General features: G+C 61.7%; 1 protein-coding gene across 5 annotated transcripts in view; it reads right to left on the bottom strand.

The window, feature by feature from the left end:
• The window catches only part of ADGRB1 (adhesion G protein-coupled receptor B1), a 59,371-nt gene that overhangs the window by 13,265 nt on the left and 31,946 nt on the right, over positions 1-14,160 (bottom strand). For 2 of the 5 annotated variants that reach the window (XM_081117049.1, XM_081117051.1), the window contains exons 1-8: positions 13,377-13,508; positions 12,625-12,766; positions 7,335-7,438; positions 5,249-5,351; positions 4,430-4,580; positions 3,932-4,001; positions 2,503-2,569; positions 688-773 (exon numbers count right to left, since the gene is read on the bottom strand). In XM_081117049.1, coding sequence (XP_080973175.1) covers positions 688-773; positions 2,503-2,569; positions 3,932-4,001; positions 4,430-4,580; positions 5,249-5,351; positions 7,335-7,435 — 578 coding nt within the window. In that variant the 5' untranslated portion in view covers positions 7,436-7,438; positions 12,625-12,766; positions 13,377-13,508. Of the gene's footprint in view, positions 1-687; positions 774-2,502; positions 2,570-3,931; positions 4,002-4,429; positions 4,581-5,248; positions 5,352-7,334; positions 7,439-12,624; positions 12,767-13,233; positions 13,509-14,160 lie in introns of those variants that run through there. The other 3 variants (XM_081117050.1, XM_081117052.1, XM_081117053.1) reach the window with 3 other exon arrangements.

Raw genomic sequence — 14,160 nt, 5'->3', positions numbered from 1 at the left:
TTGGTTTCCTGAAGATTTTGTTCACCAGGGAGAGCAGGAGGAGCAGGAAGAGGGAGAAAGAGGAAGAGAGGAGACAGACAGACCAAACAAGAATAGCATGGAGTGGAGGGGGAGAGGGGATGGGTCTCCGACATAGACACCAGCCAGAGTGAGGGGCAGAGAGCAGATACAGGCAAGGTGAGAAGGGCTCAGAGGGCTGGGGCAGGACAGAGAGGGGGCCTGTCCCGGCCTGCTATTGGCCCTGGCCATGACCGTGCTTCCGTGCCCTGGAGCTCCCAGGACTTGGGGGTCCTGTTCCCTGGCAGACTGGAGGGGCAGCACCCTCCCAAGCACACTCTCCCCCACTGTTGGGCATGGCCACCTGCAGTGCTGTGTGCCCTCTGGCCAGGCACCACCCTCTCTGGGCTTGTTTCCCAGGTAGGAGGACATCCGGGCCCATCCACTGCCCCTTTCTCCCAAGGGCACTACAGGATGGACACCCAACCCCAAGATGGGGAAGGGGAGGCCTGGCAAAGGTGAGGTCTCCAAAAGCAATCAGTTTCACTATTTTTTAGGACCTTATAGGACCCCCACCCTGTCATAGGCCTGATGGAGAAAATGGGCCAGAGCAAGGCAGGGGTTGGCTGTGGGCCTGCACAGACTGCTGTGCCTCAATTTCCCCAGCTGTGCTGGAGCTCAGGGTCCTACCCTGCCCGCTCTTTCAGCTTCTTGTCTGTGATGCCGTCCTTGGACACAAGCTTGTTGAATACCAGGATCCCGATGGCCATGTTCACCTGCAGGCAGAGGTGGGGTGTGGGGTGTCTGCGTGTGCATAGGTCAGCGCGGCACCGGCTCCACACGGGGACCTAACGTATGCTCTGCCCATGGCTGTGCTCCCCACACCCCAGTCAGGGGACGGAGCTCCAGGAAGAGGCAAAGCCACCAGAGTGTACTCTGCCAACCTGGCCCCTACTTGTGCCCCCTTCACCCCGCTGTCTCCTCCTGCTGTTAGGTGGGGCCCTCCCTGCCTCACGGACCCTCCCGCCCGACTGGGTTGGGCATTGAAGCTCGAGCCTCCCACCTGACACGTTCTGCCACGACCTGGGAGCCCTGTCAGGTGGGGTGGACATGAGGAAGGAAAGGCTGACCCAGCTGGGGCTCAGGAGACGAAAGTCTTCCCACAAGCGGGGTGGGGTGGGCGCCCTGGGCTGGGGCTGGGGGTGGGCTGAGCTAATCAGCCCAGAGGCCTACCTGCCATCACCATGACCGGTTGCAGTGTGGGAAGTGGGGGTGAGTGGGGCTGACCGGGTGAGCATGGGAGCAGGCCTGCCCCCTGCACTGCCAGGGCACTTGCCTTGCTCAGAGCACAGAAGGTACCTTCAGTGACCTCCAGTCCAGCTGTCACCATGCCCAGACTTGCCCTGTGCTTCTCCACCTCTCAGCATCCCTGCTTTCGTAGCCCACCTACGATGGGGACCTCATCCCCACCCAAGGCCTCGGTCTGCCTCTGCCTGGGGCCATGCTGCTCCTGCACTCTGCCTGGGAGCTCGTCACAGACCTCAGTTCAGGACCACCCCAGCCACCAGGCGTCTCCCTGACTGCCCAGGGCTGGCACCTGCCCCCTAGAAAGTCTCTCATGCTGCTGCTTATCTACCTGAGACTACGAAAGTGTCCCCAGGGCGCCCCCCTCAGACACCTCCATGGCCTTGGAGCTCCTGGGTCTCCCTTCTCCCCTGGTCTCTTGCTGGTGGAGGGTGGAGGTCCCAGCTCACATGCTTCCCCTGAATGCCTTCCTCTCTGCTCCCATCCTGCAGAGAGGTTGCCTGACCCTGGCTGAGTTCCTGTGGCCTGGGGACCCTCGGCCTCCGTAGATCTCTGGACCTGGGCCCCTGGGCCCAGAGGTCTGGGGAGGCTGATCCACATTCAGTGGGTGCCCAGGCCCTGTCTTCCACCATCCTGTGAACAGAAGGTCCCAGGCATGGCCACCAAATGCCCTGTAGTCTGGCTGGATGGAGGTGACTCTCCTGGGTGACCTCCTTCCTGCCATGGCCAGGACAGGAGGGCAAGACACCTGCTGCCACCAACCTGTCCAGCCTTTTACCTACATGTCCCCATGTCCAGAGGGACCCTGGGGCAGGGGTTCCACAGTGGGTCAGGATCAGCCCCTCCCCTCCAGATGCATCCTGAGAAGGGACATGGGTGGGAAGAGGCTCCTGCTTCCACCACCCACCCTTCCCACCCCTCCTGGGTGCCTGCCCTTAACAGCCTGCCATGGAATCGCTGCATTGGCAGGCCTGGCATGCAGCCTCTCCCTGCCCATACCTTCAGGAATAAAGGAGCTGGTCCCCGAGAACTGGGCAAACTGATCACAGAAGTGAAAAACGGTTATCCTAGCCCAGGCTCTGCACCCCCAGCAGCCCAAGGGCAGGGCAGGGGATTGTGGACAAGGCCTACTCCCCAGTGACGGAGAGCAGCATGCGCAGTCCAAGGCCTGAGCCTGGGACCATGGGGCGGGATCCGTACCAGCACAACGGCGGCAGCTGGTCCCACGAAGGCATACAGCAGTCCCCCCTCCAGGGAGAGCCAGCAGCTGGGGAGGGAGACAGGCTGCTTATCCACCAGGCCTGGGCCCTGCGCTGTCACAGGGGGGACACCACAGCTTCCCAGGGGGGACACTTGAAATGCTGAGAGGGGCAGGAGGAACCCAGCAAGGCTGACGGGCCCCCTGAATGAAGGACTCACACTCATTCTCTAGCTTCAGCGCCCTTGGAAGCCCCAGGTGGCACCATAATCTCCCAGTTTACGAATGGAGGAGCAGGCCCAGAGCAGGGGCACACAGCAGAGGGCCACGTGCCCTGACTGACTCCCTTCCCCCACCTATCACCTCTCCCATCTCCTTGACCCTCCCTAATCTCACACGCAGACTCTCCTTTCTGACATGATGCCCAAATGCTGGGCTGGGTCCCTACCGGACCCTCTGCCTGCTCACTTAATGCAGCCGCAGAGCCTCAGCACCTGGCCATTGCCTGCACATCTGGCCTGGCCCTTCCTCACCCCACACTGTCATGAGCTCATTTCCCCAAAGCTCCTGGATATCATCCAATGTGGTGCACAGGAGCCTGGAGCTCAGGGAAGGCACTGTATTTTTCATGTGCTTTTTCCTCTGCTCTAAGCACTCTGCCCTATGCTGTCTGTCAAACAAACTCCTCTTCATCCTTCAGAATCCCACTTCAATGTCCCCATCTTCTCCTGATCCACCCCTGACCCCAGCAAGCTGGGTTTTCCTTCCTCTCAGCACTTACCCCACTGGAGCTTCCAGTTACTGGGTCCTCATTCATGTCCAATGCCCCCCACTGCCCAGATGGGGCTTTGTTCCAGGGACCGGCCACATTCTGTCCCCCTGGGCTCCTCCTGCCTCTTGCCGTTCTCTTCTTTCCCATCCCTGCAGCCATGGCCCCTGCAGGCCTCAGTTCCTATCCCCCCACCCTGGGAAGCCACACTGGTTCTAGAGTAATCCCAAGCTTCCTGACTTGGCTTTCAAGGCCCCTGGACCTCACCCAGCTGATTCTTCAGGACCTCAATGACATCTTCTGTGAAACAGGCCCCCCACTGCCTACTCTGTCCTATCTAGGGCCTCCCTACAGTCCCACTGGTGCAGGGGTGGACGCCCCACCAGATGGTGAAACTGGGGTCAGAGAGGCTAATGGACCTGTTCAAGGAGGAGGCAGGAGGCCCCAATTGCTCCAGCACTATTTCTCTCGATCCTGCTGCCCACTGCTGGGGAGGAGCTGGCTGATGGAAGGCCTCCAGCTCCTGGGGCCCTCACTCTCTCTTAGTCTTGGCATTCTCATTTGTGAGATGGGGGTCCAGCCAGCCATTGCCTTCTAGGGCAGTGGGAGGGCCTGGGGGTGCTGTGTGGCCTTGCGCACATCCCCACCCTGCCCCGACTCACTAGTTCATGGTGCTGTACCCTCTGGCCTTGGTAAATCCCACGGAAATGGCCACGACCAGCGCAGGGAGCCCTGGAAAAGGACCAGAAAGAGGGAGTGGGTCCCCTGCCATCTAAGCTGTGCCGGCGGAGAGCAGGGCGCCAGGACTGTGACGGAAACCTCTGAGCAGAGGGTGACACTAAGCATGTGAGAGACGGGACAGGAGTGGACAGGGATGAGGGCCTGCAGCACTAGGGGGCAGGGCTGCCAGATTACCAACACAGGACACCTAGTCACGTTTGAGTGTCAGACGTAAAAGGAATCATTTTTTGGTGTAAGTATGTTTCAAATATTGAATGGGACATACTTATGCCAAAAAGTTATTTATTACCTGAAATTCAAGTTTGACTTGGTGTTAGTAATTTACCTGACGATTCTACGGCAGGGTGGATGTCTGGAAGGGGTCCATTTGGGGGAGCACTGGGACCGGGGAAGCTGGGGGGAGGGGACTGGTTACTCACCCCAACCCACACAGAGGAAGCGCTTGCGAATGAGGCGGTTTCGGAGGCGGCCTGTCACGGCCAGGTAGGACTGCCAGGCCTCGGTGAGCACCCAGCAGAAGGATGACAGGAAGAAGAAGTGCAGGAAGGCGGCCACCAGTGTGCAGGCCACCTGGGCGGGCAGGTGTGCGGGTGGGAGGCAGGGCTGGGCCTCATTCCCAGGCCCACACCCGCCTGGGTGGCCAGGGACCACATCGGTGACCAGGTCAAATCCCCAGGCAGGAAGTCATGGAGGGGTCGCCTGGTCAACCGCCCTGAGGTGGGCTGTGGAGCTCCTAAGCCCCCTGGGGGGTGACTGCAGGACCCTGCCCACAAACTGCCCCTCCCACCCTGTTTTCCTCCCCCACCCATTTGCAGATGCACCAAACGCTGGCCAGGTGCCCACTCAAGATCCCCGGTCCAAACCCATCTGTTCAGTAGGTGGTGACCCCAAGGCCCAGGGAGGGCAGGTAACCCAGGGCCACAGGACAAAGCACACACAAGCTCAGACAGAGCCTGATGCCCAGCAGTGAACTGGGGACAGGGCTTGGGCTGGCTCATCACAAAGCACCTGACCAGCTGGAGACTCTGGACACCAGGTCTCCATGCCCATCCTGGCCAGGTGACATCGACTCCCCACCCCCCGGGCCTGAGCCACATAGCTGCCGTGGCCAGAGGACAAGTAAGGACTCCAAATGGCTCTGGTCCCCTCCTCCCTAAGCTTCCATTACCTACTGTCACCGCATCACCTATCCCATCTGGGGACACTGGGGTGTGCGTGGCAGAGCCGAGGCCACCTACCTTGTTGCGAGTCTGGGTCTGCCCGATGAGGATGAGGGCGTTGGAGGAGATGATGGACAGGCAGAAGTTGATGAGGATGACGGACCGCTCCGAGCGGATGTACCTGCGGGAGAGGATGGGAGCCTGTGGTCAGTGCCCAACAGGGCCTCATGTCGCGAGAACTGAGGTCCCGTAGCTGCACCAAGACCAGGCGTCACTTCCTTCCTACAAACGCTGCTGCTACCATTACCGTCACCTCCCCGACCACCACCGTCACCACCACCATCACTCCCACTCCCATCATCACCATCACCACCATCACCACCACCACCATCACTCCCACTCCCATCATCACCATCACCACCATCACCACCACCATCACCCCACCATCACCATCACCACCATCCCCATCACCCCCATCACCACCACAACCATCACCCCCAACATCACCACCCCCACCCTCACTCCCACCTCCACAACTACGATCATTCCCACCACCATGACCACAACCACCATGACCACAACTGTGACCACCATCACTCCCACCACCATCACCACCACCGCCATCACTATCACTACCATCACCACCATACCCACCACCACCATCATAACTGCCACACCCACCACCATGACCATCACCACCACCACCACCACCACCACTTCCACTGTACCACATACTAAATTCCAGCACAGTCTGGTGTCAGGGAGAGCTGTGGGGAGCCATGAGCACAGCTGCCCTCTCTGGCTGCAGATGGCTCATCCTTAAAAATGCTTCTCTTTGTCATGGAGGATTTCCTCCCTGTCACTCCATCCCTCAGAACAGCTCACTCTTAGGATCTGTCTGCCTGCTCCCAGTTTTCACCCGGGCAGCACCCCTATTCCCTCATCCCCACCCTGTCTGATCCTGATTTTGAGGCAAGAAGGTGGAGTGGCTCCTAGTGGGGGATGTGGAGCCCATGCCTACAGTGGCTGTGTAACCCTGGGCAAGTGATCCAACCTGTCTGTGCCTCAGTCTCTCCCTCTGTGAGATGGGTTATGAGTAATAGCACCCACTGCTCAAGGCTGTGGCCAAAATTAGAGGAAGGACACAAAGTTCAGGCCACCATCACTTCTGCTCCCATTTCCCAGCCCAGCTCCCTCAGCAGCCTGAGGCAAGCTGAGGGTACAGGGCAGAGCCTCAGGGGCCATGACATGGCCTGATGTGATACGTGACCTTGGGTGGGTCATGTTCCCTTGCTAAATCTCCACTTCCTGACAGACCATCAGGATGGGGCCTGGCTGTGGCTCACCAAGGCGGTGATGGCCAGCAGAGCTCAGGAGGAGGTACCTGGAAAGCCATGGGTACTTCAGAACTGCAGTGTGGCTGCCCCATGCCCCTTCCCCAGAGTCTGGAGAAACTGATACCTCAGGGGAGGGGCTGGGCAAAGCATGTCCACAGGGGATTCGGGGCCTGTGGGCCTGGTGGAAGAGCACTGGACGCTGACCCCCCTGGTGCCTCCTCCTTCACACACATCCCTCACCCCAGGCTGGTGACCAGCTCAGACAGCAGTCCTCATGGCACACCTCTCCCCCCCACTGCCTGCATCCATGGGCCCAAACCGGACAGACAGCTCCAGGGCCTGGGGACTGTGAGGACCCCAGTGGTCAAGAGGCAGGGTGTTCAGCTGGGGAGCAGGTTCAGCTGGCACCAGCCATGAAAAGTGATCAGAAGGCAGGAGGAAGTGTGGGCCCAGGATGAGGCAGGAACAAGAAGGCATATCCAGGTCCTTCCCTGGCCTGAGCCTGGGTTTCCCCACCTGCCACGCTCCCGTCAGTGTCCCTGGAGCAGTGGCCAGTCAGGAACCTGATCAGGCACAGGTGGGGGGATGGGGCAGATGGAGGGGTGAGGGGTGCAGAGGTAGAGGTGGGGGTGCTATCCATCCATGATGGCAGTGGGCAGGGGAGGGGGTGGAGGTGATGGGTGCTGCTGGCTGGGAAGGAGAGGAGGGGGGCTCTGGGCCACCCCCACCCCACGGCTGCGCTCGAAGGAGAAGAAATGAGATGTGACCCTGGCGGAGCCCTTCCCAGGACCCCTGGCCACCCTAGCCCAGCGCCATGGGGACACCACCTCCACACGGAGACATAAATGATGATCAGCATGAGCAGGGTCAGGGACGACACGCCGCAGCCCACGATGAGCGTCACAGACGGCACCACCACCTTCTCCATGTTCTGGGGATTTGGGGAGAGAACAGAGTGAGGGGCAGGGGCTGGGCAGATATGCAGGTGGGCCCCGGCAGGGCCTCTGCCCTCCACCCCCTTATCTCGCCCCCTCAAGCTCTTCTCCAAGCAACAGCCAGAGTAGTTTATAAAAGGCCACTAGAGGCCCTCCCTGGGTCCCCGCCCCCGGGTCCCTCTGGCTCTGAAGGCCCTGGGCTGACCTGCCTTCTCATTCCCCCCGGGCCTGGCTTGTGCTCACCCACGTGCTCACCCCGTGTGACTGCATCACCTACAGCCCACGTCACGGGCCACACCGTCCTGCAGTGCCCAGGGCCGGGGGCACACAGCAGGGCAGCGTGTACTAACACGGGAGATCAAGGCCTGAAGCGTCCAGAACCCAAACACTCAGGGACTGCAGACTGCTGTGGCCCTTCCCGGCTCTGGGAAAGATGGGGGGGCACCACATGGCTGGGAGTGGAAGGGCTTCCTAGGGTCCCCCACCCAGAAGCTGACACCTTTCTATCTGTAGGAACATGGCCCAGGGTGCAGCTCCAACACAAATGTCTGCACACAGGTTGCTGGTGGGCCCAGGGAAGGGGGCTCAGGACCACGGCCAGCACCCCTGGCTCTGGGCTTAGCTGGCCCTGAACTTTCAGGGTAACCTAGGAGGCCCACCCTCTGGGCCCATTGGCTGTCCTAGCTGCCACTTCCCCAGGCAGGGAGCAGCAGGATACGGAGGGCAGGCAGAGCTCCTGAGGCACTCTGGTCAGTAGGTTCTGCCTTCCAGCACACCTGTCTCCTCTACCTCTGGCCCATTACAAGGCTGAGCCCTGGCCTCCCATGAGGCCTGGGCACCTGCTGGCCTCACAGCTGCTCCCAGCCTGTTGGGAGGCCTCAGGCCCTGGCCACCCTGGATGGGGCATGGGTGTGACTTCTGGGCACATCTGCTCCCACTGTCCTTCGGGGGAATGCCACAACTGCGGGCAGCGCTGCCCACCTATCAGGCTCAACCAGGAAGCCTCCTCCAAGCAAGCCTGATTACCTCTCGCACCTCAGCCATCCCCAACTGTATGCACTCTGCACCACCACAAAGCTCTCCTGAAGAGCTCAGACTCCAAAGTGGGGGTCCGAGGGACCAGAATCCCATTACCCCATAATTTACCCACGGATACCCTGAGGCCCACAGCTGGGAGGAGGCCAGTGGGGGGCAAGGTGACCCTAGCAAATGTTTCTAGGACACTGGGCTGGTCCACAGCCAGCCACATGGGTCACGGGTGGCCAAGTGGTTCATGCCTACTCCGTGGCTCGCTCCAGCTCCAACTTTTGTGGCCATCTGCTTCCACCTGTCCTCATTAGGTCTGGCAGCCACACACCCACCAGCTCGCTCACCTGCTCGCCTACTCCCTCCTCCTCTCTGCCTGGCTCATTTGTCACTCCTGAAAGCCCTGGCCTGGCAGGTTCTAGACCCTATAGAGAGGGGACAGGTGACAGAATGGGTGTGCAGGGGTATCAGGAAACTCCAGGCTTTATTGGGAGGGCTGGACTGGAGACCTCAAGGGTGAGAGGCTGACACAGAGAGCAGGCAGGAGCAAGTGGCCTTGTGCCGGAGACCAGCTCCCCAGGCAAGCTCGAGCTGCTCCAGGCCCTTTGCACATGCTGGGCCCTCTGCCTAGTGCTCTTCCCCTGACCTTCACACGGGTGGTTTCTCTTAGCTGAGCTATCACCACCTCACAGGTGATATCTCAATACTCAATGTGAACAGCCCCTGGTCTCTCTACCCCATCACCTTGTACTGAGTCTCTTCAGGGTCCCCCCACCCAGGGCTTCTCTTTGTTCACATGGTTAGGTCAGTTCTACCACACAAACTCCCACTTCTGTTCTCCCAATGCTCTGCACTGATTTCCTTCCTCCAGCACCAGTTCTGCCTGTCCAGCACCATCCACTGCTAGCAACTTCCCTCACAAATAAGCCCTGACCACAGCATAGGCTGGGCCCTGACCCTGTCATGCACTGAACCCGGAGCTGGTCACTCACTGAGCCCAGACCCTGATCACTAGCTGAGCTCGACCCTGGTCACTCACTGAGCCTCAACCCTGGTCACTTGCTGAGCCCCAACCCTGATCACTCGCTGACCCTGACCCTGGTCAGATGGATAACACAGTTTATCACAGAAACAGCAACACCAACAATTGTGCTTACAGATGGTTTCCTACCCGCCAGGCTGTGTCGGGTGCTGTAAACACCTCACCTCATTCAACCTCCACCACAGCTCTGAGACAAGTGGCACCGTCCCCCTCACATATGTGACTCAGAGCAAGCTGGCAGCGTCACAGCTGGGATCTGAAGCTGGCTCCTCCGTCCTGTCCCCTACACTCCACTCCCTGCCTGGGATCTCATCCCTTTCTTGCTCCTGGGGTATGACTGCAGCACCCGCCTCCACCGTCATCTCTGGGGCCTTGCTCTGGACTGCAATCCCTCAGGCCACTTCATACCCTAGGATGCCTGTAGCCTCCGCCCTCCCGGACCTGAATCCCATGCCCAACGTATCCATCCAGCCCGTGTCGGAGGCAGGCAGCACCCCACCCCTCCCCACCCGGCTCGGCTCATCTCTGCCGCCAGCCCACCTGCTGCTGGGCTACTTTGCCTTCACTCTTACTGGGATCTCTCCAGGATCCCGATCCCACCAACATCCTCTCTCATCTCCCAGCCACCTAGCTTCTCACTGTCCTTGGGGTGCAAATCAAGCTCTCCTGGACTCCAGCCTAGCCACAGCAACTGCACCCCTGTCTTGTCCTGCCGTCCAAACCCCACCCTGTCTCCCACTTGCTTCTTGACTTTCTCACCCTCCCTGGGTGACCATCACTCCTCCCCACTAAGCTCGGCTGTTGAACTCCCGCTTACCTCTCAGGGCCCCACTCCAAATCTCCTCCTCCTGCACATCTCTCAAACTACCCCTAAGAGGAACAGGTGATCTGGGAGCACAGCAACTCCCTCCTCCTCAGCAGGGGCTGCCCCAGGCCTATCTGTGCTCAGATCAGTCTCCTCCATCACAGAATGAGGAGGGCTGACTATGATCCCATCTAACAGATGAGGGAACTGAGGCTCAGAGCGGCCAGGCAGCTTGCCCTCAGTTCCATGGCTTGTGGGTGGCTCTGAGGCCACTGGAAGCTCCTGTACCCTTGGCTTCGGCTGCCTCTTCTGGGGTTTGGGGATGGGGTGCCCGACCCACAGCCTGTATCCCATCTCCCTGTACACTGACAAGCCCCCTAAATGTGGCTGCTGATTCCCCTGCCAAACAAAGCTTCTCACCCCTCACCGAGCAGGCTCTGCATCTGCCCGCCCCTCTCCTGCGCAGCCAGGTCTTGCTGCGAACCCTTGCAGGCACCTGGCATAGGTTGGCTTTTCCTAGAAAGGCCCCCTTGGCATCAAGCCCCTTCACCCCCAGAGTTTCACAAGCACAACCACCCACACACCCGTCACCACCCTCACTGAGCCCACGCTCCATGCCAGGCCTGCCTGAACTCAGCCCTCGCCCCGAAGGAGGAAGGTGCTGCCTAAGGATGTTCAGGCCCTGCTCTAGGAGCTCCCCACCAGCTGGTTTACTGTTCACTGCCACCCTGAGTAGCAAGGACCACCTTCACTCTACAGGTGAGGAAACTGAGGCCAGTCCAGGGACACCATGCGTAAGGGAAAAGCTTGTTTTTCAAGATTCGACCAACAGTGACCTCTGAGCCAGGCCCTGGGCTAGGGGAGGGGGATATGGGGCACACATCCCACTGCAGAGCCCTCCCCTGCCCTGGGTCTTCCTTACACCCAGGGACCCATGGCTGGGCCCTGCCCTGTTTGCTCTGGCCTCTGAAGGGACCTAGGAAGCCCTTGGCCCCATTGGTTGCTCTCCTGTGCAGCGCAGCCTGCTGCTTTATTGCTGATGACCATCTATGCAGAAAGCCGCCTCTTCCAGGAAGCTCCCAGGGATGGCCCTTGGTGCTACCTCCAGGGACCTGCTCCCAGAACCAGCAAGACCAGCAGGGACATCCTCTCACAAGAATAGCCTGATGGGGGAGGGTGCACCTGGATCAGGGCGAAGACCACAGATTCCTGTCCATCCAGACTTGCCCTGAAACCTTGGGCAAAGAGGCCCCCTTTCCAGACCTCAGTTTCCTTGCCTATCATCAGAGGGGTTTAGTGGCAATGACCTCTAAGGTCCTGTCCAGCTCTGACCCTGTGGAGGATGCCGGCTGACAACATCGACTTCCTTACCCATGTCCCAGAGGAGAAAGGGGTGGGTGGAACATTCTCAGAGAGGTCTGGAGCCACCTTTCACATTGAACCTGTGGTTCCATGAGGGGAGAGCTGTTCCACCCAGAGCATAAGCACCAGCCACCCCAAATACCCAGGAAAGCCATGTCCCCCTCCCTAGTCTGCCCTCCGTATCTGCTGCCTACACCAGGCCTGGGCCAAGGGGCTCAGTGAGCAAACACCCTGCCCCTTCCATCCTTGCGGTGCCCAGTGATCTGGGCTGGGCTTCCTGGGACCAATGATTGCAGCCTGGGCCCGGTGAGAGCCCAGCAGCCCCAGCGGGATGGACTCAGCACCCAGGGCTCCAGCCAGCAAGCTGGCCCCAGATGCCGTTTCCATAGAAACTGGCAGCCCCCACAAGAATCTCAGAACAAAAAGGAGGCCCCTGAGAGGACGGGCCTTCCCGGGGAGGCTGTGGGTCTGGGCCAGGTTCAGCATCCAGCCACCCCAGGACCCCTACCTGGGACCCAGCCTCCTGCACAGACCAGGTTTCATTTGGGCTGGGGGGTGGGGAAGGGCTCAGAAAAAGGTGGCAGTTTCTCTCTCCAGCTCCCAGACAGGGTGGGAACCCGCCCCCGGCTGAAGGGACCCTGACAAAGTGAAGGGGTCTGCCCGGCTCCGCCAAGCCCTGCCCTCCCCCGGCCCGAGAGCCTGGGGCCAGTCCGGCCCCTCCGAGGACAGGCTCCCTCCGAGTGAGTTCCAGGCCCCAGGGAGCGGGGGAGACTCGCCATCAGTCACTCCCGGGGCCCAGCCCCGCACTGCCCCCGCTCTGCTCCCACCACCCCCTCCCGGGGCCCAGGCGCGCCCCGCGCGCCCCCAGCCCGCCTCCGCCCGCCCGCGGCGCCCGCCCGGCGGAAGCCCCCGCGCCCCGGCCCCGGCCCCGCCCGCCCGGGTCTCACCGCGTCGGCGCTGAGCTGGGCTAAGATGGCGAAGGTGGAGAGCCGGTCACAGAGGCAGCGCGTCCGGAGGGCGTCGAGGGGCACCGTGCGGCAGCCGCGCCACGACCAGGGCCCGAGCTGCGGGGGGGCGGGGGAGGAGGGTCTGGGGGAGACAGGGCGGCGTGAGCGGCGGCCCCGGCCCCCGCGCCCCGCGCCCGCGCGCGCGCCCCGCCGCCGGCCCCCGGAGCCCCGCGCCCATGGCCGCCGCCGCGGAGCCGCGGGAGAGCGACTCGCGGGAGCGCGGGCCGAGCGAGCGCGCCCGCCCGCCGCAGCCGAGGGGGCGGCCGGCCGGCGGCGGGCGGGGGCCGGGCGCGGGGGCCGAGCGGGGGGGCCGCCCCTGCCCCGCGCCCGGCGCTCGCTCCGGCGACCTTGGGCCGCCCCGGGCCCGGCCGCGAGCGGAGCCTCTTCCAGGCCCGGAGGGAGCGGGCGGCCAGCGCCCCTGCGCCCGGCCCCGGTGCCCGCTGTCCGCAGCGCGGCCGCCCCGTTCCAGCCAGACGCCGGGTCTCCGCGCGCACGGCCCGCCCGCACACCCGGGGCCTCGGCGCCTGTCCAGCCCTGGGCTGAGCCTGCCTTTCCCTGCAGAAGGTGCCCACGAAGGGTCCACGCCCGTGGGCTGTGGGAGGCTCCCGGCTGCCTGGAGAGACAGGACTGAGGCGCGGCCATCAGGCCCCGGGCGCGAGCCTACCGGAGGAGCCCGACCCGCCCTCTCAGACCTCAGGAAGCTCCCAGCACCGCGCCCGCTGCGTGTGGCGCATCCTCACGGGTGGAGGTTTGGGCGTGAGCTCCAGGTATCCAGAGCCCCAGCATGGTCTCTGCTGAATTGGAGATGTTACACTCTTGGCTCTGAGCTCCCCCGCCCCCCCGAAGGGACACGCTGGGTTGGGCCAGACACCCACACCTCTGCTTTTCTCCTTTGATTCTCCGGGGGAAGGACTTGCTCCCGTTTCACGGAGGAAAAAACTTGAGGTCCAAGGGGGGCAAGACACACCCAAGGTGACAGCAAGGCAGAGCTGCACCAAGGCCCCGGGAGCCCCTCCACCAGCCAGCGTGTCTGCTCATTCCTGAAGGGCAGTGAGTAGGGGACTTCCCTCTTATGGGCACTGTTCCCTTAGTCCAAGGGACCAGGGTTTGGAGGGTTCAAAGTCACTTATTTTAGGGACCCTCCATAAAAAAGAATGCAGAAGTAGGCATTGGCCATCGAGGGGCCCTGGAGTTTCCACCTCTGGCTCCCAGGGATGCCTGTCTGAGCCTTCCAGCCTCGGCTCACCTGCACCTCTGCTGGCCCAGGAGAAGACAAGGTGTGCCAGCTACACAGCTCAGCAGAGCCCAGCAGGGCCACTGGGATGGAGGCCAGGAACTCAGCTGCCTGTGTGGCCCCAGCTCCCCATTTGCCACCTGCAGGCTGCATGTACCCAGCACAGAGTGCAGTAAAGGTCAGAGCTTAGTAAGGTTCCAGCAGAGACCCCCTTCTCCCCATCCTTCCTCCTTTCCCTTCCT

Source organism: Miniopterus schreibersii, assembly GCF_964146895.1.
Source record: "Miniopterus schreibersii genome assembly, chromosome: 17".
NCBI lineage: Eukaryota > Metazoa > Chordata > Mammalia > Chiroptera > Miniopteridae > Miniopterus > Miniopterus schreibersii.
Note: the sequence above shows the minus strand (reverse complement) of the source record. Positions and strands in the feature narration are given on the sequence as shown.